Here is a 22,953-nt window from a genome sequence, read left to right on the forward strand (position 1 = left end):
TAGTTCCATTAAAATTTGAATTGAAACAACATAAAAATGTAATGTTTCAGATGGTTGTGGTGCTACAGAAAATTACCACTGGAGCTATGCTTTCACATTCTGAGGCATCAGAAGAATTTCGTGAAGGAATAATAAGATGCTTTAGGGCGATGCTTCTCAATTTACAACCTTGCTCTGCTATTTCCTGTTCATGCAAGCAAAGGGTTATCATGCCTACATCCAAATCTATTGATGGTGCTTTTGTGCATCATAATACTCTCTCGAGAAATTGTGTAGAATCACTAGAATGTTTGCTAGCATTTCTCCAATCTCAAAATGCTTCAGCTGCAGTAGGGCATTGGCTATCACTTCTTCTCCAAGTAAGTCATTCATGCTTTGTTTTTATTCATTTTATTTTATTGTTGCATTGTTTTGGTAATCTAATTTCAGTTACTTATCTGTGTCACTCTCCGGAGCTGTTTGTTTTAGTTATTTTGATGTAAATAAATGTCCAAAATAATTTCTCTTGTTCTCTTAAAGGCTGCTGAACTTGAGGCACTGAGAGGACACCGTGGAAGTGCAAATCTCCGGAAAGAGGCATTTCTTACCCTTCGAGTCCTTGTTGCCAAGGTATCATGAATATTGATCTCCTATAATATCCTACAAGTGATATTCAAGTGATATATGTTCATGTATATAAATTCTTTGTCACATGTTGTATACTTAATTATGAAGTTTTCGCAAGCTCTCAATGCTCAGGTTTGAGAAGACCTAGGTGTTGCTGTAGAGTGTAGACTTTGTGGAATATGAAACATAAGTTACGATGGTTTTGTTTGACATATGAACTGTTTTATATTTGACACTTTTGAGTTGGATACATGTAGAGGCATGTATTGCATTGTTAAAGCTATACAAAGTTTGTCAGACATTGCTTCAAAAGATATCTTTGGCACCCATGTGGCCACTTGCCCAGGTACTCACCTCGACTGGGTTTGGCTATAAGCTCTTCAATTTACCTCGTATGTGTTACTTTTGGAGGACAGATGCTTGTTCTGTTGCCTAGGAGGTAGCTTATCAGCCTGCTTAAACAGGAGTCTTGATGTAAATGGATAGAACTATGATGATATGTTTAGTGGACTCATTGACTATTTACCATATAACTAGAAGATATCTCAACTTCTCTTACACCTTCCGTCAATGCCATGATTAGCTAAAATTAGGTGGTCTTGTGCTCCCCTCCCTCCCTCAAATTTTATTAAGAGCTTCTTTGGATTATTTTTTATTTTATGTTTCTTCCATAGCAAGTTGTTGTAACCTACTTAGATGAGATTGCAACAAGAAGCAAGCCCTTGAAGAGCATGTTAGCAAAACAGAGGAACATGTTAATAAAAGAAAAAAAAAGGAATGTGTTAGTCATTGAATGATTAATCATTTATTAGGCATAAGAGGGCAGGTCTGGTCAATTTGGGCCTTCTTAGCATGTGAGACCTACTCTTATTGGAGGACAGCTCTTGTTTGACAACGTTGGTAGGAATAAAGCGGAAAGAGCCAACATGAGTCTAAATCGCTTGAAGTAAGGTCTGACTTTCAGTTATTTGAGTTTTGAAGAGTATATATTTCTATATTTGAAGCAACTGAAAAGAGCCAACATGAGTCTATCTTTTTTTACAAAATTTATCTGAATTACCCTGATTTTAGTGGACATTCAATGAGTTCTAAGAGGCTGTAATGCAGTAGCTTAATTGATCATACACATCTCTTCAATATCTGTACTTATTCCGTTGGTTAGTGTTGTTGGAATCATGTCATAGTTCCTCATTAGGGGGGATTTTTGAGTCTTGACCACTTTATGTCAGGAATTTGGAAGATTTTACTTGAGAGGTGCTGTCAAGTAGTTTATTTTTTCATCTACACCTTTTTTTAATTCGTAGTAATAATTGTACTAGTTGAATTTATGTGTTACTGAGTGGAATACCATTTTTTTTCTTGCGTATGATGTATCTTTTTAATCATATTTTGTGCAATAGTAATCGTTTTGGAACCAATTACCTAATTCATGAGACTCTTATTTATTGCATATCGGGGTTTACCCATCTATGCATGCTGTAGCCACTGCACAAAAGTAGCTAGTTCTTTTCATTGGGGCAAAATGTCAAAAAGCTATTTGGTGATTATTTTTTCAGTTACAAGAACTTGAAATTGATATGTGATTTCATGCTGGTGTTTGAATTGACTCGTTTCTAGATATTTTCGAATAATCTGTTGGTATTAGTTAAATATATAAAATATATTGTATGCAATCATATTTTTGCTCTCTGTGGTCATTCTTTAAATTTTTAAGCATGATATTTCTTATTGTTATGTTGAATTTTTTAGTCATACATTGGTACTCTCTAGACCTAACACTAGCGTGAGCTGTGTGCACTAGTTCACTTTTCTTTATTTCATATGTTTATGTTTCTCGTCTATGAGGTTATTTTAATATGGTGAAAGCAAGTTAGGTTCATGATTGATCTGGCCTTGCTCTTTTTGGCAAACCTGTACTTAATTGTCTCCAACATCATAACTGTTCTACATATTCTCGCTGTGGACCTGTAATCCTTGATGTTGTTTGTGTTGTTTATGTTGATTGATATCTTAGGTTGGTACTGCTGATGCACTTGCCTTCTTTCTACCGGGCGTTGTAAGCCGTTTTGCAAAGGCCTTATATGTATCAAAAAATATGATTAGTGGTGCTGCTGGAAGCTCTGTGGCCATCGAGCAGGCTATTTGTGGTTTGACTGAGTTCTTGATTATTGTTTTAGACGATAAGGCAAATCTGCACTCCCTTGACATGCCTGTAAATGATATTGGATCACTTGCACCCAAGGAAAATAACTCTACCCAATCTGTTCTAGAGGCTCTTCGTAGTTTACCTTTAAATGGTCATGTTCAGTCAGCAAATATGATTGGAGATTCGTTTAATCAAGCTATCAACGATGATCATAAACGAAAGATAGTTGATCATAGCAATGGCGAAAGAACTTTATTCGTACATCGTTCCAAGGAGTGGATTGATGAAACTTCTTCTAATGTTGATAAATTAATGTCTGCTGCATTTCCACATGTATGTATTATCATCCTCCCTATTATTTGTTTATTTTGTTGTTTTCTTCGAGGTTTCGTGGGTAATGGGATCCATTATTAATCCTCTCATCTGTGACAATAAAGTGGTTCATTGTCATTTTCAGCTTTGTATTCATCCTGCAGAAAAGGTCAGAAAAGCACTTGTAGATGGCATACAGGGGCTTCTGTTGAATTGCAGATGCACCTTGAAAAGAAGCAAATTAATGCTTTTGGTGAGTATACTGTCTTAGGTTCAGTTGTTGTGTGTGATCTATCATTATGGAGCAGAGGCATAATGGTTTCTCTTAACTAAAACTTTTCTTATTATGACTTGGTTCAGTATTGACTTTTAATTCTTATATATATATTATTAATTGCTTAGTTTGATTATTTTGAAAATCTAACTGCTGTCCTTTCTTTTGTGGCTATTTTATGAATGCTTAAACTGTACAATGTCATGAATTATATTGTTGTTAATAGTGATAATGAGTAAAATTCGGTGGTTCAATTTTAACAATTTTTTTTATGATTTTGTTCTATACTTCTCTTAGATCTTTGTCTTTGTTATGCTACTCCTGCATTATATTAGCACTGCCATTAAACTTATGTGCAATCATGTTAACTTTTATGGTTCATAATTTCATTTAAGTGATAGTTTAGTTGACAGGAGCATTAGAATAATAGTATGTGCAGGTTTGTCTCCTGTTGACATGGTAGTTTGGGTTGAATTTTATTGCTAATTCCTTTTCTTGTATATAATAATTGCAGGAATGTTTGTGCGTGCTGGTTTGTGACGATGCAGATGTTGTGTCCATGGTAGCACAGGAATCCCTCGAATCTTTATTTGTTTTGGGTGAGAAATTTATAACCAAAAATGAAATTGCTGATATATTTACCAGGTTTGTTCTCGTATTAGTTAGTTAAGAAAATAGATAATTTTTGTGCTGCTGCAGTGAATCTTACTTTTTCAACTTGTTGGCAGCCTCATCAAAGTGCTTCCACGTGTGGTTCTTGGAAGTGATAAGACAATTGCTTTGTCACATGCTCAGAAACTACTTTCTCTAGTCTATTATGCAGGTCCAGACCTTTTAGTTAATTACCTTCAGTCTCCTGTAAGTACAGATGTTCACAATTTTTTGTTTCCAGAGAATGTATTATTTATTTCAACCCAAAACCCTAAACCCTTTGCATGTATTTATTTCCAGAGAATGTATTATTTATTTTCTGTAGTGTATTGGGACCTTCTTATTTGTGTTTTTGACTTCAAAATCCTTTGCATGTATTTATTCTTGTGATAAAATTTTCTTTTATTTACATGACATACAGTGCTATTTAACTACTAAACAGTGTGTTATTTGTATCTATTCCCTTTTTTTTTTATGTTTTTATTTCCTTTTCATGGTTAATAATGAACTTTAAAGAGAGGGCAAATATACTTGTTTCAGCCTTACGAAGGTAATTCAACCCATTTCTACAAATGGTTTGGAGCTTATCTTTTAATATAGTTTTTGGCTAGAACAAGGTTTACAATTTCAGTCCGTACTAGTGTCCCGACCATACGTTGGTACGGTACGTACCGAGACATACCGACGATATGCCCAAAATAATCGAAAATAGTTCTAAAAATACCTGAAAAATAGAAAAAAAGTTAGATTAGTGTTTTTAAGTTGGAAATAAATATAAATTTAGTATAATTTTAGCAAAAATAATGTAAATTAGAAAAGAATTGCAAAAATATTCTTTTTCGAGCTTTGAGGAGTAGCTTTGTGATACGCTGCGGATCATCCTTCCATTAATATTGAACTATCTATAAAGAAATGATTTGAATTATTAAATTATTTTTAAAATAACTCAAACTTTAAGATTCAAATCAATGAAGTAATTAATCGATGGATATATCTAGTTCTACCACCAAAAAGAACGACGAGAGTTCACGGGCAATGGATCGGGGTTCTAGATCCTATGTTTCTGGATATCATTATGATATGTTTGCAGGATCCAATCCTGAAATTGATCCCACGACAGTGTATTGATACATTGGATGCCATTGGTGCATCAATGTGGTGATAGTCGTAATTTGATTGTCGTGAACCACATGTCCGAGGCGGCTCCTGTGGCAAGGACGAATGTGGCATGTATTGGTTTGGAGCATACAGAATGTCATAACTTCTACTTTCGCTATTGATCTACTGCTTCATATCGTAAGGTCAATCTACGCACTGTTGCTTGGAGAAATATGACCAACTATCATCATACTATTGTTGGACGTAAGATTCTCCATAGTACGACGGTTGTGAATACGATGAGCTTCACTTCGTGTTAAATCCTGTAGGCTTTATTGCATATGTTCAAAATTATCCATTGTCGTACCCTTTTCTTTCCGTGCATAAACTTAACCCGACTCTATTCTGTCCATGTCTCTACTATGTCTCTAGACCAAGCAGGTTTGTTAAATACGATTGCAAAGGTGTCTTGTCGCCCGACTCGATTCTTTCCAACGGTGCAACTGATGCTACTGCCTTACCCTTTGCCTTTGCCTTTGTACGTTAGGCGGACAACTACGACGATTGGGTGTTTTTAGTTCCTAGAGTAGTCTGACTCGATGTTGTCCGACTCCTTCTGCCACGTTCTGACTGAGGGGGATCTTTCTTTGGGTTGGATGTGCTTCCTCTTTTCCTATTGCCTCGATAATAAAATACGAAGGACGTTGAGGATCTCCCATCTTATCAAGTAGAAGATCCTCTTGGTTCTTCGTCGCTTCGACCCACTCTAGCATCGACTCTTAATCTTTGTTGTAGAATTGGAGGTTGATGGGATTAATCTTTGTTTCGTTTGGCTCCTTGTCCAGCTCGGCACATCGCAACCTTAATTGTATGTTATAGTAGACATATACTAGTTTCTCTAACCGCCTATACGATAGTTTGTTGCGATCCTTCGTGTGAATCAATACGAACGTTGACCAATTACGTTCGTAACCATTAGATGTTGTCGTCTACGAAAAGGCACGGATGACAATCGTCCTTAAATTTGATACATCCCCTCTAAAATGTAGCGACCATTTGATTGCAAAAAGATGCAAATAAGACTTTATTAACATAATAAATAATTAATATCAAATATAATTTATAATCAATATGTGTGTAATTTTTCCTCACCAAGATCTATATTATAACGACATGATATAGCTACATCGTTGAAGAATGAGCCAATTGTTTCTTGGAATAATTGGCCCTCTATCATAGCATCGATAGTGTTTGATAAGAGTCAATATATAATATTTTTTAGTATCGATAATAAATATGATCGTGTTTTAAGACTATATCGAAATTGAATGGTTGGATTTAGATTATATGATGCAAGACATAATTTTGTTAGTAAAAATTTTTTAAATATTAAAAATAATGAATTAAATTACATTGAATATGAATTTAACTGCATTATGGATATATCTTGGTCCATATGAACTTCAGTTCTGTGAACAATGATCTGTAAGTATTGGTTGGCCTTAAAATCATCTTCGAATGCTTTCTTGACCTCTCTTGCTGTAATCAACATATGTCTAAGATAAAACATTTGTAGATGCGTGTCCATATCTATCTTACAAAGAACAACGTAAAGTGGTTCCACACCTTTTATGATTTCATTCACGATATCCCAAAATCTGAAACAAAGAATTAGTCTTTTCTATCTTTTTTCCATAGCCCGATCTCGAATACCTGGAATCGGACCATTTATGTTAGGTGACCAATGCCTTGAGGCCTTGTCTCTTTGGTTGTATTGACTTTAAAGCAATGAAATTTATAGTAAACCGAGTGACTACAGGTCTGAGTATCTCACCATTTATATACTTTTGCATTAAAGAGTGGACCCAATGATGATATATATATATACCAGTGATTTCAATAGGCGCTCGGGCGCTCGCTTAGGCGCTCGGGCGAGGCGAGGCCCGAGCGCCTCGCTTCATGTCCAAGCGCCTCGCTTCAATGAGGCGCCGCCTAGGCGCTCGCCCGAGCCCAGGCACCGGGCGCTTCGGGCGAGCGCCCGGGTTAAACCAGGCGACCGAACCAGTGTTTTACGTCTGGTTCGATCTCCAGTGCTTTAGTTGGTTCAATTGAACTAACTAAATCACCGATAGGCTCCCTCTCACGATTTCCCGGACTTCCCCAACCCTAACACTCGCGATTTTGCCGTCGAGATTTCTTCTCCGTTGTCGTTGCTCTCTGCTGCGGCTGCCACTGTCGCTACTCGCCACTGCCACAATTGTCGCTCATCGTTGTTGTCGCTGCTCGTCGCTCGCAGCTCCCGCTCCCGCTGTCGTTGCCTTAGCAGCCTCGGCCTTCTCACACTCTTCTCACTATACTGTTAACAGTATATTAACAGTTAACTATATACTAATAATAGTATTTTTATTTATTAAATTTATAATATATTATTTTGATTTTAATACTATTAATTTTTATTTATTTAAAATTATTGTTAGGTTTCAGAATAAATGACAAGTGTACAGAGCAACTCAATAGATTTGATGTAAAATTTTATTATTTTAATTTTTGAGACTTTTTATTAATATGACATTGTGATTTTGTATTCAATTTTCTTAATTTAATAGCATATTTTTTATTTAAATAATTATATTAATTATATTATATATTTTTATATTTTAACGCCTCGTTTCGCTCGGGCGAGCGCCTAGCGCCTCGGGCGTTTTTGGACCTTGGCGCCTTTTGGCGCCTAGCGCTTTTTAAATCACTGATATATATTTTGTGATCGACTGTGCTCGAGCTACACTTGTTGACTAATGGTAGCTCACCAATATCCTTCAACATTAAATCCATACAATGAGCTGCATATGAAGTCCAAAACAATGTTTTTCTTTTTTCCATCAATTATAAATCGATCTTCTTGAAATTGGCTCCATTACGGTGATTATCTAGACAATGTACTTTGGTCCGATCTCCTCTACTAGGATGATACTTGTCGAAAGTATTAATTGACTTATGAAAAACCACTCGTCTATTGCAATAAACAAGAAAATTAATGATACTTATTCTTGTTGGCCTTGTCCAACTGTCGTACATCAATGTTACCCCATATTCGTCCCACTGCCTCTTGAAGAATTTGATCCAATCATTAAGTTCTGACACCTCCTTATCTAAATACACACTGTGGATCTCTTTTGGTGTTGGATGCTAGATTCCCGTGCCAGATTTTTTAGTAGAAGAGACTATGCTCTGATAATATAGACCTTAGGTTGTGCTTGTTAGAATCCTGTAGAAATTGAACCACTTTGCAATTGCCTTCCCTATATTTTGCCTCTTTTCAAACGGTCAATTTGACCGTTCGAAATAGGGCAATCTCAGCCCTTGATCGATAACGGTTGAAATCCGACTGTTATCGACTTGTACAGGTTGGTAATGGTCCGATTTTGATCGTTATCGCCCGGTACAAATCCCATATCGTCATATACGAGGTCATGTGATGGTATCGCTCGACAAAGGGCGGTCCACGTATCGGCATCCTATCAGACTGGTACATACCACTTATACTGGACAGTATAGGTTGACATGACAAACCCTGAGCTAGAACATGAATAAGATGATTAAAGAAAATAGATCTAAATAACAAAAAATGGTCAAAAGAAAATTAAAACGGGACTGCAGCCATTTAGTTTGTGCTAAGGTAACAACTATAAATGATAATTTCTCTGTAGAGGAAAGAAATAAAATTCAAGGGTTATGGTTTTGCTTCACATATCCTGTTCAAAATCTTTTGCAACCAATTGGCAACATCAAGGATGCTGGCTGACATAGTTTGTGACTCATTCTGTCTTATGGTTACCATGCTCATTTAGTGCGTGGTTATTAATAATGATCATATTCTGTATCCTCTATGGTAAGGAACGCTAGTCTTGTGGTGTACTGATGAATCTCATGATTTTGTTAAGAGAGTGAATATGAATCTAAATTTTCCACACTTGAACCTTGAATTACAGATTTTGTAGTCGCATTAGGAAACCAGAAATTTGAGTTGATGCTTATGACCATGATCTACAGAAAGAAGCTTAAATGATTATGGTTTAAAAGAAAAAATGGAATATGCTAACATCTATTTTGTAGTTTCTGGTTGCACGATAGGGTTTATTGTCATGCACTTACATCAGGCCTATCAGATGTAGACACAATTATGTACCACATTGCGAATTGTCATAGCTCCTGCTGTCATGTGAAACTAACCAATCCAAAAAGCGTCTCATACACACTTGCAAGGAACTGATCCACTGATCTACTGTCTAATTTAACTGTGCACACATTGTTAAGATAGAACATCCATTGATGCAATTCCAATTCCACAATCCTGCCACCCTCTGCTGATGGTTTGGTGCTAGGTGACTGAGCTCTTCAGCCCTTTGCAGTTAGACAAATGTCATGTCACAATAGCAGGAGCATGAAGTCTGTGAAGTGACATTTGGTTGGTTGCGATAGAGAGAGCATAAAGAACATAGTACTCACCAAGGTTCCCAATATCGTACCGTACCGGCGTTTCAACGTTCGCTCGGTACGGTACGGAACGGTATATCGAGCGGTATACCACTCGATATATATATATATATATATATATATATATATATATATATATATATATATATATATATATATATATATATATATATATATATATATATATATATAACTCGGCAACGTCGCTGAAGCGACGTCGCCTCTCTCTTCTCGCAGGCGGTATATATATATATATATATATATATATATATATATAAGATTATATATATATGTCGCATCGCCTCGGCGACGTCGCCTCTCTTTTCTCGCAGGCGGTATATATATAAAAATTTATATATATATATATATATATATATATATATATATATATATATATAAGATTTTTTTTTTTTTTTTATTTAAAAGGCGACGTAGCATCGCCTCGGCGACGTCGCCTCGTTTATTTAAATATATATATATATATGTGTGTATATATATATATATATATATATATATATATATATATATATATATATATATATATATAAAATCCAAAATAGGCACCAAAGGCAACATCGTGTCGCCTTTTTCTAAAATATTTATATATAAATAAATATATATATATATATATATTATTTTATTATTATTATTTGTTCCACCCGGTAGCGGGCGATCCGCGTACCGGTATGCCGTCGGACCAGTATGTACCACCCTTACCAGGCGGTATCATTCGGTATTGCGTACCTTGGTACTCACTATCCAGACTTTAAGCTCTGTTAAGAGCCATTTGGTTATTTGCTATAAGGGGTTAAAACAGCATGTTAAATGATGGTTTACTATGGTGGTGGTACACTATTAGATTGTAGCAGTGCATATTTGTTAAATTGGTATGATCCATCATGAATGGTGCATGATTGCATGTATCTAAACCTTTCAGTATGATGGTGCATGAAGCTTAAAATTGGTATTATACTTTTCAATAAAGTGGTGACACGGTACTAGATTGCATGCATATATACTTTTCAGCACGATGGTGCATGAAGCATTGAGTGCAATTTTATGATGTTCCGTGTCAAAGTTTCCATGGGCAGTACTAATGTTCAGAATGTAAACTTGTTGGTGTATTACTTTTTTGTCAGTTGATACAGGCTACGAGTAGAAGTGATAGTATGTTGTTTCTGCTTGAGTTTTCAGTTTATTAGAAGTAACCATGGCAATTTTGTGATGCATATTCATTTCACTAATATATTTTGATCCCAACACTACTAATTCTTGCTAATCACATATCAACAAAAACTTTGACCCTGATAAGTTTCAAGCGTTATAGTTATAATTAGTTATTTATATCAACCATAAATTGATGATATTTTACATTTCCAAATTGGATTTATCCAATTTATGTATTTTTTTAAAGCCTTAATTTTGTGATTTACTAGCTTTTGTCATTTAGTGAACATGTTTTTAGTTAATTTTTTATTTCTTCCAAATGATTTAATCTGATTTGACTCACTTTTCAAAGCCTTATTTTCTGTGATTTATGGGTTTCTGTCATATAATGAACTTATTTTAGCTACTTGTTGGTTTCTTTTCTTATCTTACAGAGAGTAGCTGATTTCTACTTTATTCTTCCCTGATCATATATGTTACTTTATTTGCCACATTTATACTTTTTATAGGATTGCAAATTGGTTTCTGGGATTTGAACTTATTGGTATTGGCAGGTCAATGCATCATGTTTTTTGGAGTGTTTTGGATTATGCTTCAGTCATAATTCACGGTTTGCTGGTTCCATGAATAACCTAATTTTGTCAAAACCACTTTCAACTGGATACTTGCTTTCCATTGCTGAGCTGAAAACTGGCAATATCTTGAGTTCTCCAAGAAATCTTACCATGGATGCCACTTTTCCTGTTGTTTCCAAAATTTCTATTTTGCAAGATGAGGATTTGCAAAGTCCTTCAGAATATGTAAGTAGTGTTTTGGAGTTTCCTCACATGCCTCCTTGGTTTGGTATTGCTGGCAGTCCGAAACTATACCTAACTCTTGCTGGAGTACTTAGACTTGTCGGGCTGTCCATAATATCAGGTAATAGTTAGGTTTTCAGTCTTTGTTCATTAGTTTTATGATGATTTGTTGTATTAAGTTAAGAACTTTTTCTTCCTGATAGAAGTTTTGTTTTTAATTATTATTTTTGTCTTATCCTTAGGACAAAAGAGCAATATGTTTTTATCAGTTCTTGTTGATAATTTGCTAGATCAGTTTCGCCAGTTGATATCAGAGCTTCGTATGAAAGAATATGGCAAAGAACAGTGGAAAACTTGGTATTTTCATCATGGTTCTGGCCAGTTATTGCGCAAGACAAGTTCTGCAGTTTGCGTGTTAAATGAGATAATATACGGATTATCAGAACAGTCAGTTAATACATATTCAACATTCTTTAAAAAGTCTAGGGAAGAAACCTTGCAAGAAAAGAAACTTGCATATGATGATGACAAGTCTACAACTTTCAAATGCCAAGGATCAGCTTGGAATACGAGAGAGGGAAAGGATAATAGGGATGCTACAATTCTTTCCATTGGCAGCATTTTGCATGAATATTTGTCACCTGAAGTGTGGGACATTCCATTGGATCAGAATGCACCTCTGCTGGAACATGAAATAGAATTAGATCTTCCATTACATTTCTTCCTAGACACCATAATGCTGCAACAGGAAATGTATTTTCACCAATTAAGTTCTTGACTCAGTTTCTTGAATGTTCTCCTAACCTTGATATTGATTATTTTTTATGGTTCATTGGTTCAGGTGATCTTAGATGGAATAGGCATTTTCAGCATAGTTCTTGGAAAAGATTTTATAAGCAGTGGATTTTTGCACTCTTCTCTTTATTTATTACTAAGGAACTTGATTTGCTCTAACAGTGAGATAAGAATCGCATCAGATGCTGTCCTACGTGTTCTTTCTGTTTTGTCCGGCCATGCCACCGTGAGTGCAAAAAAAAGAGAAACTGTAAAAGCACCAGCTCTTTGTTTTTTGTACTGATGCTACATTATTTGGAACAGGTAGGGCACTTGGTTGTGGCAAATGCAGACTATATTATTGACACTTTATGTTACCTGTTGCGGCATTTGGATATCAATCCCCATGTTCCTGATGTACTTGCTGCTATACTGTCCTATGTCGGTACTGCTCGAGATATTCTGCCATTGTTGGAGGAGCCGGTATGCATGTTAAATAGACTATTAGTATTTTTTGCTACTGTTTCTTTTTTTTTTGGAGATATCATGTTGCTCTTTGGCACCTGAAGCAAAGATCATGCACCGGGGTCCAGTTTGTGAGGTTGCTGCCAGTGGAAAAGTTAAATCAATCTTCTGGCCTATTTGTATTTTGGAGCTGACTTAGGATTATTACAGTAGAAAAAAAAGTTAAAACATTTTTTTTTTCATTTTGTTCCTGTCTCTCACAAAATGAGATGGCATGACCTTTTGCATTGCTGAAGGTAGATGGCATGGCTCATTATTCCATGGCTCAAGCTTGAACCATTTAAGGTTGTTAATGTTTTTGTGATTCAAACCACTTCAACAATATATTTGAAGCATTAATAGACTTCTAATTTTTTTATAAATATTTCCTTATTGGTTTGTGTGTATCACATAATTACCTTTTCTTGTACTAAAACTCAGGACATTGCCCTCAGATCCATTGCATCCCTCAGGTTTCAAATGTTTCCTGTTGTTTATCGATTTGTTTCTACTGTGTAATCAATTTCTCCTTGTACTAAAACTTGTCATTTGCCACCTTAGCTCTGATTCTTCCTTCCTGAGAGGAATTGCCAGAAAATTTTTTGGTTCATAAGAGCATAGCTGCAACCATTATGATAGATGTTTTACATAAATTTTAGGTGCCTTGCTTTTTAATATTAGGTCAGTGGCTTTTACAGAGGTGGACTTCTTGAGTTTGAGTTGGGTTTTGTTGCTGATTCCAGTTTGGTAGGAAATAGTCTTGGTAGTTCATATATTATGGTCTTCAAAAGGTTATATTATTACCCTTGGTGTGGCAAATGTGTATGTGCATGATTTAGGCTGAGATCCTTCCATTAGTAATAGAGCACTCAATTTAAGCAATGGGTAAGGTGGATGATGCAGGATGAGTTCATATTAGTCTTATTTTGACAATCTTAAATCTGAATCTGAAATCCTCTCATGTCTAGGTTTAAGGTTTTCTATATAATAATATTTGTATTTTTGAATTATTTATGTTATTTATTGGAGTGTTATTAGAATGCAATTTGAGTTAATTAATGATAAGAATACCTTCATTAGATGTCCTTTTTTTGGAAAATTATAAAACCATCAGAATTTAAGTTTGTAGGGTTCTAGCAGAAGTTTTCATCTCTTAATATTTATTAGTACACTATTTTCCTTATCTTCTTCTCTTACCCATTAGTTATGATATTAGGAGCATTATGATGACGAATGGACAATTCTATTTTAGCTCCTTTCCTGTCATAAAATTTACTACTGTAGTATCAGCTAGACTTCATGCTCTATCCCTTTTAGCTTTGCAAAAAATAATGATATTCCTTCAAAGTTGATGTCGTCCAAGCTGGGGAAGTTTTGTGGTTATCCTTTCAATTAACTCTATTAGTGGAATGAACAATCTTATTAGAGTTTGGTGCTAGCTCTTTTGATCAATTAATCCATGAACTATATGCCATTAATTTATTTGTTTCTATGATGTTTATGATTCCGCTGTGAGAAACTTCTTCTCGAAGAAGTTGGTATCACACCATCACCTTTTTTGTTTCAATTTCATCAAAGTCGTGATGGAATTCTGTTTAGTATGGGATTTGAAAACATTATGTATTGTGGACTTTCTCAATTCTTCCCCAAACTCTTGTTTTGAAGTATATTTGTTTGTTAAATCTATTTATTCATTATAGAGAATTTTTAAAGACATCCGTTGGTTTCTAAAGGAAATTCTTTATGTTTGACAAAGTGATCTAAGACAATACCATAAATTGTTATATTATAGCTCATTCTATTAAACATTGTTCTATCATCTTTATACTTTTACATCTCATCTTATATATATTTTTATCAACTATATGGAAGACATGATCCTCTGTTCCCAAGATGTGATTCTTCTTTAACTTTCTTGTCACTTCTCCAACTCCTTGTATTATGACATCTGTATACCATGTTGTCATCTTATTTTACAAAGAAGCCATAAGGACAAAAAAGACACATCGATAAGTAGCATATTTATTTTCTCCCACATCCTAACATAAGCATTAGGGTTATTTTTCCAAACATAATTGTGGTTAATTCTAAAATGTTTTTAGCAGTAAGGATAATATATATCATATACTTTACACTGGTGTATACTTGGAACTTTGGGAATCTCATGTATTTGTTGTTGATTCCTTGATGTTACAAACTTCAAGTGTAAATACAGCAGCATTACTGTATTCTCAGATGTGGTTGACCATGTGGTGAACTTATTGATTAAGACAATACCATTGATACAATACCTTAAATCAGCATGGTTAGACTACAATTGCTTCGGAAAATATCAAGCCAACCCCAAATAGTTGGAATATTATGGCTTGTTTTTGTACTTGTGGATTGTTGTACTTGTGTGGTAATCAAGGATTTTACAGCAAAATGTGGATACAAGAATCTTGGTTTAAAGAGATTAATAGTGCAGTAACTTTCTATCAGATGCAATCTGGAGATTGCACATTCTAAAATTTGGTGTATATGTTTGAACTTTTCTCATGCGTGTTTAGCAATTTGTTCTCATCTGTTTTCTACTGAATGGATGGATTTATTTGCTTGATATCTGCTGATTTATTTTGTTTCATTCTTTCCTTTGATTTACTGCTGGGGTTTTATAATGGTGTCTCTACTTCTTAAAATTATATATAAGATGAGTAATTTGAAAAATCAATTTATTTATCATTTACTGCCAATACTCTTTTTTTCCTCTAAATTGGTTTGGTCAATTGCCACAGATGCGAGCTGTATCCTCAGAGTTAGAGGTCCTTGGTAGGCATCAACACCCAAATTTAACTATTCCTTTTCTAAAGGTAAAAACATTTCTTTTCCAGTCTTCATTTTTTTATCTTTTTAAATTTCAGCTCTTCTACACATGGACATTGAATTAAGTTCTAGGTTTCACTAATGAGTGACCATGTTACATGAATTGTGCCCTGATTTATTTTAGACTAGTTTCTACAGCATCTTGCTGTCACATATCCTTGTTCTTATCTGATGATGGAATTCATTTGATATGTATATGTATCTTTGACATAAACATATATGATTATATCCTGCTTGACAAAAAAATTTCAATCTGCATAAAGCTGATGTCAACATTTTGGGAGGTGTAAAGATTTTAGGTGTATATAGGTACAAATAAAGATTTTAATTTCAAATAATATCGCCCGTACCGGGCGGTACTATCGGTCCAACAGCAGGCCGATACACGGACCGTCCGTTATCGGGCAGTAGCATCGATCGGTGACAGAGAAGAAAGAAAGGGAGAAAAAGAGGTCGGTGATGGAGAAGAAAGAAGAGGGAGAAGAAAGAAGAAAACTTGGAGATCCAACATGGTGACAGAGCCTCTGCGACGTCGCGGGGAGAAGCGATTTCTTCTCCCCAACAAAAGAAATCGAGCGACATCGCCTTGCCTTTTTCGTTTTTATTTGCGCGGGGAAATCGAGTGACCCTTTTTTTTTCATGCGGCTCCTCACGCGGGTAGAGCTATCGTTTTTTTTTTTAATATATACCAAGCGGTATACCGAAATGTATCGCTCGGTATACTTATACCGTACCGTATCAAACTGAGCTTGAAACTCCGATATGGTACAAAATTACAAACCTTGGGTTCAAACATATTCAGATAACACGCCAGTATGCTGTGGACAGCTCATGCTTTTACACTAAAGTGTTCCATGTTAATGATATCAAATGAAAAACAGATATGATAAATGAACACATGATAAAAATATGCATCCTTGGCAAAAGTCCAACAAAATAGATCATCCACAAAATACCATAAACCTATTTGCAATCTATCAAGGATATTATTCACATCATAATAGATCAAAAGTCCAACATACATTCATACGGGCAATTTTGTAAACATGCTTAGAAGTCTTATTCCTCTCTCTGTGTATAGTGTATAGTATATGCGCACAAAGACACACACACACACACTTATATATATATGTGTATATATATATATATGTGTATATATATATATGTATATATATATATATATAATATCCAGTGAACCAAAGCTGATTGGTTGCTCTAATACCACTTGATTGTAAGACTGTTGACAATGACACCACTTGATGCAAGGTGGAATAGATGCTTCATACCACTTGATGCAAGCATGGGGCCTTTTACATCTCAGCTAGCTGTACAAATTTGATGCTTATGTGGGTGTGCTTTTATCATTTTAGTAAACCTCATACTCCATGAGGGGGTCAAAAATAAAGATCTTTGAGGAATTAGAAGGTAGAGGGAATCCCATAATTGTTAGGAGAAAAAGAATATTACGGTCATACCATTAAGAAATTTTAAATTTGCGTGAAAGCAATGTTATAACTTTATAACTATTATGACTAAGACTCAACTACTGTTAGTAAGAATTAATGAGAAGAAAAAAATCAAGAGCGAGGGACATGATTCGCTTTATTGGTGTACCGATCAGTCGTCAGTACGATACATACCAACATACTGACACATGGTACGGTGGGACATACCGACAAACTAATATGTATTGCCCATACCAATCCCTTATCGGATTGGTACGTACCGCCCATATCGGGCGGTACATCGTGGTACAATGAATTTTGGTGAGGGATACCGGTGGGTTGCAAAGGTGATAGAGAGGTGAGAAGCAATGGCGGAAAAGAGCAATGGAGTTCGGCTAAGTCCAAAGGCAACAAAGTCAAAAGGGAACATGCTACCATAAAGAGGAGGCTATGTCGGGGAGGGTTGCTATCACAAATGATGGGGACCGAGAATAGATTGTTAGGTGTGTGGTGGGGGCGGAGAGACTGCATGCTATCGGGAGTGGTAATAAGATGAAAGGGGGAGGAAAGTGGAGGGCGATTAGTTGAGGGCAAGCAGTCAAGCATGAGATAGGCTAAGACTGAGGGGAGACTAGCGTGAAAGAGAAGGGGGATGGTTATTGAGATTGGGGAAGATTATAAGGAAAGGAGGAGATCACCGACATAAAGGAGGCATTTGGTGAGGGAGGTTGCACTACTGGGAGAGTAAAGAATCTAGTAACAATGATAAAGAGGAGGCAAGATAGAAGAAAGGGGAGGGGGACGTATTGTTTACTAGAAGGGGGTTGCTGTGGGGAAGCATGAAAAGGGGAGATATTGTACAACAGCCCCCATCAGCATGGGGGTTGTTGTGCTATCATGAACAGTCATCACGGTCCCGTAACATCTTCGCTCAACGAACCATTCATCGCTTTTGTGTGCTATCATGAACAGTCATCGCGGTTCCGTAACATCTTCGCTCAACGAACCTTTCATCGTAACATGTCCCGTAACATCTTCGCAGTGCTGTAGTGCAACCGCTCACCACGTCGGGCAAAACTGCCCCAAAATGGCTTCGTTTTCGCGTGTCACGACCTATTTTCTGCAGAACGTAGTGCGACGTGAAACGTCATCCAGCTCAAACCCCTGGAACCCCCCGGGTGGTACAAGGGTGGATGGGGCTTCGAGGTAGTGTTGGGTGTTGATCAGTTTATACAAGTTCACACGTTAACTTGACAGGAACTTGCCATTATGCCCGACACCTGGTAAGCAGTCGTTTGTGGACTTGCGATTGTTTGTTTTGTCTTCTAAAGTCCTTGTTTTCTCCTTCCTCTCTTTTCTCTCTTGTATACTAAGTGTTTGATGAATTGCTTGTAAAGCTGACCTCTTCGTGAGACATCGGGACTTGTCCGTCACTCACTTTTTAACTAATTAACTTGCTCTTTTTACAGGTCCTATGGGACCTGAGCGAGGTTGCAAATAGGTTGATCCTTTGCGGATGCATAACACAAGGGTGTTTCATAACTTAGATAGGATCGCCTAAGGGTGCTTCACATCTTAAGCAACTCCAGTTAAGTCCGTGACTTTGCCATAACGGTGCGGCACGACTTAAATAATTTCAGCTAAGTTCGCGACATTGTGGTATCAGAGCGGGTTAGTAATTCGAGCAAACAGCGAAGTTTCATAATCTCACCATGGCGAAGCATCATGGTGAATCGAGCAAAATAGGGCTAGTCAGACCATTGTCATAAGCATCCGTAGGTGGGTTGCAAATGCAAACTCGCTCTCATGCTGTTGGAGCCGCTCAGGAGGAGCGCGACAGCGAACAAGACGAATGAGAAGTTGGCTATACTCCACGAGCGGAGGAGGCACAATATGGAGTTCCAACCTATCACGAACGGTCATCGCGCACCCACAACATCTTCGCTCAACGAATCGTTTGTCGCTTTTACATGCTTGTATAAATGCTTAGCAGTATGTTTTGCCTTGGTTTTATGTGTTTTTGCTAGAAAAATATAAGCAAGAATAGTTCGCAGCGCTGCAGTGTAATCGCTCACCACGCCAACATTACTGCCTACCACTCAAATTAGAGACATAAAATAATTAAAAGATTAAAAAAATAAAAAGATAAATCGTATCAACTAACACATAGTTGCTTCCATTGTCGATTATAACTTAAATAATATTTTGTTCACTAATTTCTTTCATAAACTTGTTAAGTAACTCATATCATTTTTTCAGATTTCATAAAAGATGATGCATCTATTGACTTCACAAATATGGTTCCTAAAGAACAATTGATAATAAAATTAATTATACTCGTATGTGCTCTGTCGGTCCGAGGATCTGGCATAATAGAGCTTTACCCATAATAAGTCAATTGTATAATCCAACTATTTTTTTAGTAATGGAACTCGTAATTCATAATAACTTGTAGGTTTTAATCCCCCATTATATCTTTCAAGAACTTCAATCATCTCTTTAAAATAGTCCAAACGATAAGCACCAAGGGGAAGGCCAGCTTGATGGAAGAAGCGAGCAATGTGTTGAGTCATTCTTCCCTTTATTTTCTTATCACAAGCATTACTTATATTTGTTTGTCTTAATTTTGCTCTTTGTTGACCTTATTTCTGTTGTGATCCTTGATACATATACAAGTCCGTTGGTCCCTTTTTACCCTTATTAATAATCATGACTTCTTTTCCTTTTTTTGTCTTATACTCTTTTCCCACTAGAATTAACACTTTCTAAATAATCTTCTTCATCATCATCTCTAATATGTTGAATATTATCCTCAGGTAAAATCCTATGAGACTCAAGCGAGCTCCCAAGCGGCACTTCACTTAAGTGCGTCGCCTGATCATAGTGTAAGGTGCTCAAGCCTCACCTCGCCTCGCCTCGCCTCGCCCGAGTGCCTAGGCGAGTGCCCGGGCACCTAGTTAAACCCCTGCTTTGGATTAAATTAACATATCATGTGTGCTAACAATCATTGCCTGGCCATGTCATGCCATTGTGTTTGCATGTCCTTATGCCTTGTGATGGCAACCATTACTCAAAGGATGTTACTATGTTGCTTTAATGTCCAAGCAATTCTTTGTTGGTCTTTCCCTATGCCTCAATATTGTCCTATGTGCTGACTAATATCCTGACTCAGCTGACCTTATGCAATTTCTAGGTCTTTTTTATATATGTCCATATCAAGGTTAAAAATTTTGTGGCATGCTACTCAATATGGACAATATATGCCGGTTGAGCAAGGACTGATTTTGGATTTTCCCCTACTGATCCAGTACAAAACAAACCTTCCAGGTTGTTGCTAATTTAGTCTAAATTAGGATCTACATTACTACACTAGGCTGCTTTGGTCCTAGACTAACCACAGGCTGGACTGTTTAATTGTCTGAACTGGCTTCAGCCAGAAAATAGCCCAAGACTTCCATGAGTTTTTGCTCCCTGCGACTGACCTCCTCTAAGGTGGTGAAAAAAAGAAGAAAAAGATAAAGGACAAAGGAAGACCTTGAGTCATCCTTTTCCCATTGTGGCAATGAGAATTGGAAAAAAGGAGCTGGCAGAGGTACCTCCTTTTTTTCCTCTTCCGCCTTTTTGTTTTTGTCCAATTTTTTCATTTGATCAGCTTTGACAAGTACAAAAAAAAAGATTTTTCTTTTATTATTTGACCAGTATGGCACTAAAATTTATTGGACCTGTATAATGTATATCATTCTATCCCTTGTTATATCAAGAAGAATTATGGTTGGCATTCCAAAGTATTTAGAATTGTGGTTAACTCTTCTTGTATCAGAGTTATGTTTCCTTTTTGTTTTATGTTTAATATAATGAATATAAATCTTTTTTGTTTTATCTTGTTCTATTATTATATTCTTCTTTCTTGTTTTATCTTGTTCTATTATTTCATCTTAATCCTAAAGTTTGAAGATGTTACAATCAGATTTTCTTATTTGTATTTTGAGCTTGCTGCTTGTTAATATTCTTGTGTCTAGGCTGTGGGTGAAATTGCAAAGGCATCACAAACTGAAGCATCTTCTTTGCCAGATCAGGCAGAAATATTTAGTGCACACATCAGCTCCAAGATTCTTATGATGCAAAAATGGATTAATGAGAATCATGTGGCTAGAAGCTCCTTCTCCATGTGTACCGAATCCCAGGCTTTAGGTAATTCTGATTTGTACTATAAGGATTCTGGTCTTCTGTTTCAGCTTTCATTAGTACTGTTGAATGATTGGCACATGACCATGAAATCTGCCAAATTATGTTTCATTGAATTTTGTGAGTATTAATTTAAGAAATTCATAAAATAAAGAATTGAAAGAGTTGTTTTTTGCATTTAGTTACTCCTAAGTTGTATCTAACAGAACAAAGTTCGATATTTCTTTGAGTTTCGGCAATGATTGTACTGTATATTGCTTTTATTTGTAAAATTGTACTAAAAATTCCTACATTACTGTGATCTTCGCTTAGACCGATATCTCATATATCAAATTGCACTATTTGGTATATCGGATATCATGATGAAATATGACTAAGAGTGTAGAAGTTTAGTTGCTTTCACATGTGATTGCCATATTTAACTAACAAACTAAGCACTTTGATCATAAAATTTTATACACTCTCCCAGTGAAAGAACACATTGCTAAAAACAAAGAATTAGTTCTCTTTGAAGATGTGAAAGTGGAGACAGATTAAATAGTTATCTTCTGTGGTTTAGCAGGCTTCCGGTGCTATTTTTTTCTCATTTCTTTGTTTCAATTGGTATTGTTATTATGATTTTTTTAATCTAGTGTTTGAATATTTTATGTAGTCTTTCAAGGTTCTCTTTGTTCAATGCAAGTGCTATTTGGAATAATTTCCCATTGCCTTTTTGTTCTAATTTGACAACCAGAAATTGGATCTGTCAATTTTGATGATGTTAGTCTTCACTTGGAATATTGGGAGGGATTATTGTTTAAGTTTAATGAGATGAAAAGATACAGAAGAATTGTTGGATCTCTTGTTGGATCATGCTTAAAAGCTGCATCACCACTTGTTTCTTCACAGAAAGAATCAGCTTGTCTGGTGTCTCTGGACATTATTGAGGTACTTGCTTGATATGTTTCTTGATAAAACAGTTTTGGCCAAATGAATCTCTTTCAAATTCTCATTCTGCTGTTGCGAATACTGTTTGGTGTTTAATTGTCAGAAGGCAGCTCAATGCACAGGCACCCATTAATGCAGGTCTGGGAAGGGTCAATTTTGCAGTTCTTTCTTTCAGTCAGAGAGAATTAAATTTAGTCTTTCTCAATTTAAGTTTCTACTATATAAAGGGAAAACACAAGTTAAGCTCAGCCATTTCAGTATTTATTGTGATGTGAGGAAACCTCTTAGTTACCTGTGTTTAAAGTGAAACCTTACAAGTGACTTAAAAGAAGAAAAAATCTGGATTGAAAATAAGTAAAGAACAAAGGACAGCACATGTTGCTTCACAAGTAGGATACCTTTTCATGTTGATGACCCTTTTCGTTTGTTTAGCATTTCTTTGTTTGATAGCAGTATTTTCATACTAATGGGGCTATGTAATTTTAGTGGAAAATTAATTGATTACTTATTCATATACCGCAACTTGGATTTCTGAAATTTTTTGACGTAAGGATACTTGGGTAGATGGCTTACCTTTATGTACCTATCAGATACCTTATTCATTAGATAATTTTTTGGTACAAGTGCCTTGTGCTTAGTCTGTGAATTCAAAATTTTTTACTAACATTCATACGCTTGTTGCTTTTCATGGAGTGTATTTCGCAAATGGAT

General features: G+C 35.9%; 1 protein-coding gene across 6 annotated transcripts in view; it reads left to right on the forward strand.

The window, feature by feature from the left end:
• Positions 1–22,953, forward strand: part of LOC135645540 (uncharacterized) — a 28,799-nt gene that overhangs the window by 1,009 nt on the left and 4,837 nt on the right. For 3 of the 6 annotated variants that reach the window (XR_010498820.1, XM_065164031.1, XM_065164026.1), the window contains exons 3-16: positions 51–359; positions 520–609; positions 2,621–3,085; positions 3,210–3,317; positions 3,853–3,983; positions 4,067–4,196; positions 11,303–11,666; positions 11,788–12,290; positions 12,384–12,566; positions 12,644–12,802; positions 15,598–15,672; positions 19,947–20,015; positions 21,150–21,321; positions 22,049–22,242. Coding sequence is in view for 5 of the 6 variants with exons in the window: in XM_065164031.1 (XP_065020103.1) it covers positions 51–359; positions 520–609; positions 2,621–3,085; positions 3,210–3,317; positions 3,853–3,983; positions 4,067–4,196; positions 11,303–11,666; positions 11,788–12,290; positions 12,384–12,566; positions 12,644–12,802; positions 15,598–15,672; positions 19,947–20,015; positions 21,150–21,321; positions 22,049–22,242 (2,952 nt within the window). In the remaining variant the exon portion in view is untranslated. The remainder of the gene's footprint in view (positions 1–50; positions 360–519; positions 610–2,620; positions 3,086–3,209; positions 3,318–3,852; positions 3,984–4,066; positions 4,197–11,302; positions 11,667–11,787; positions 12,291–12,383; positions 12,567–12,643; positions 12,803–15,597; positions 15,673–19,946; positions 20,016–21,149; positions 21,322–22,048; positions 22,243–22,953) is intronic. The other 3 variants (XM_065164029.1, XM_065164027.1, XM_065164030.1) reach the window with 3 other exon arrangements.

This window comes from Musa acuminata, chromosome BXJ3-8 (assembly GCF_036884655.1).
Source record: "Musa acuminata AAA Group cultivar baxijiao chromosome BXJ3-8, Cavendish_Baxijiao_AAA, whole genome shotgun sequence".
NCBI lineage: Eukaryota > Viridiplantae > Streptophyta > Magnoliopsida > Zingiberales > Musaceae > Musa > Musa acuminata.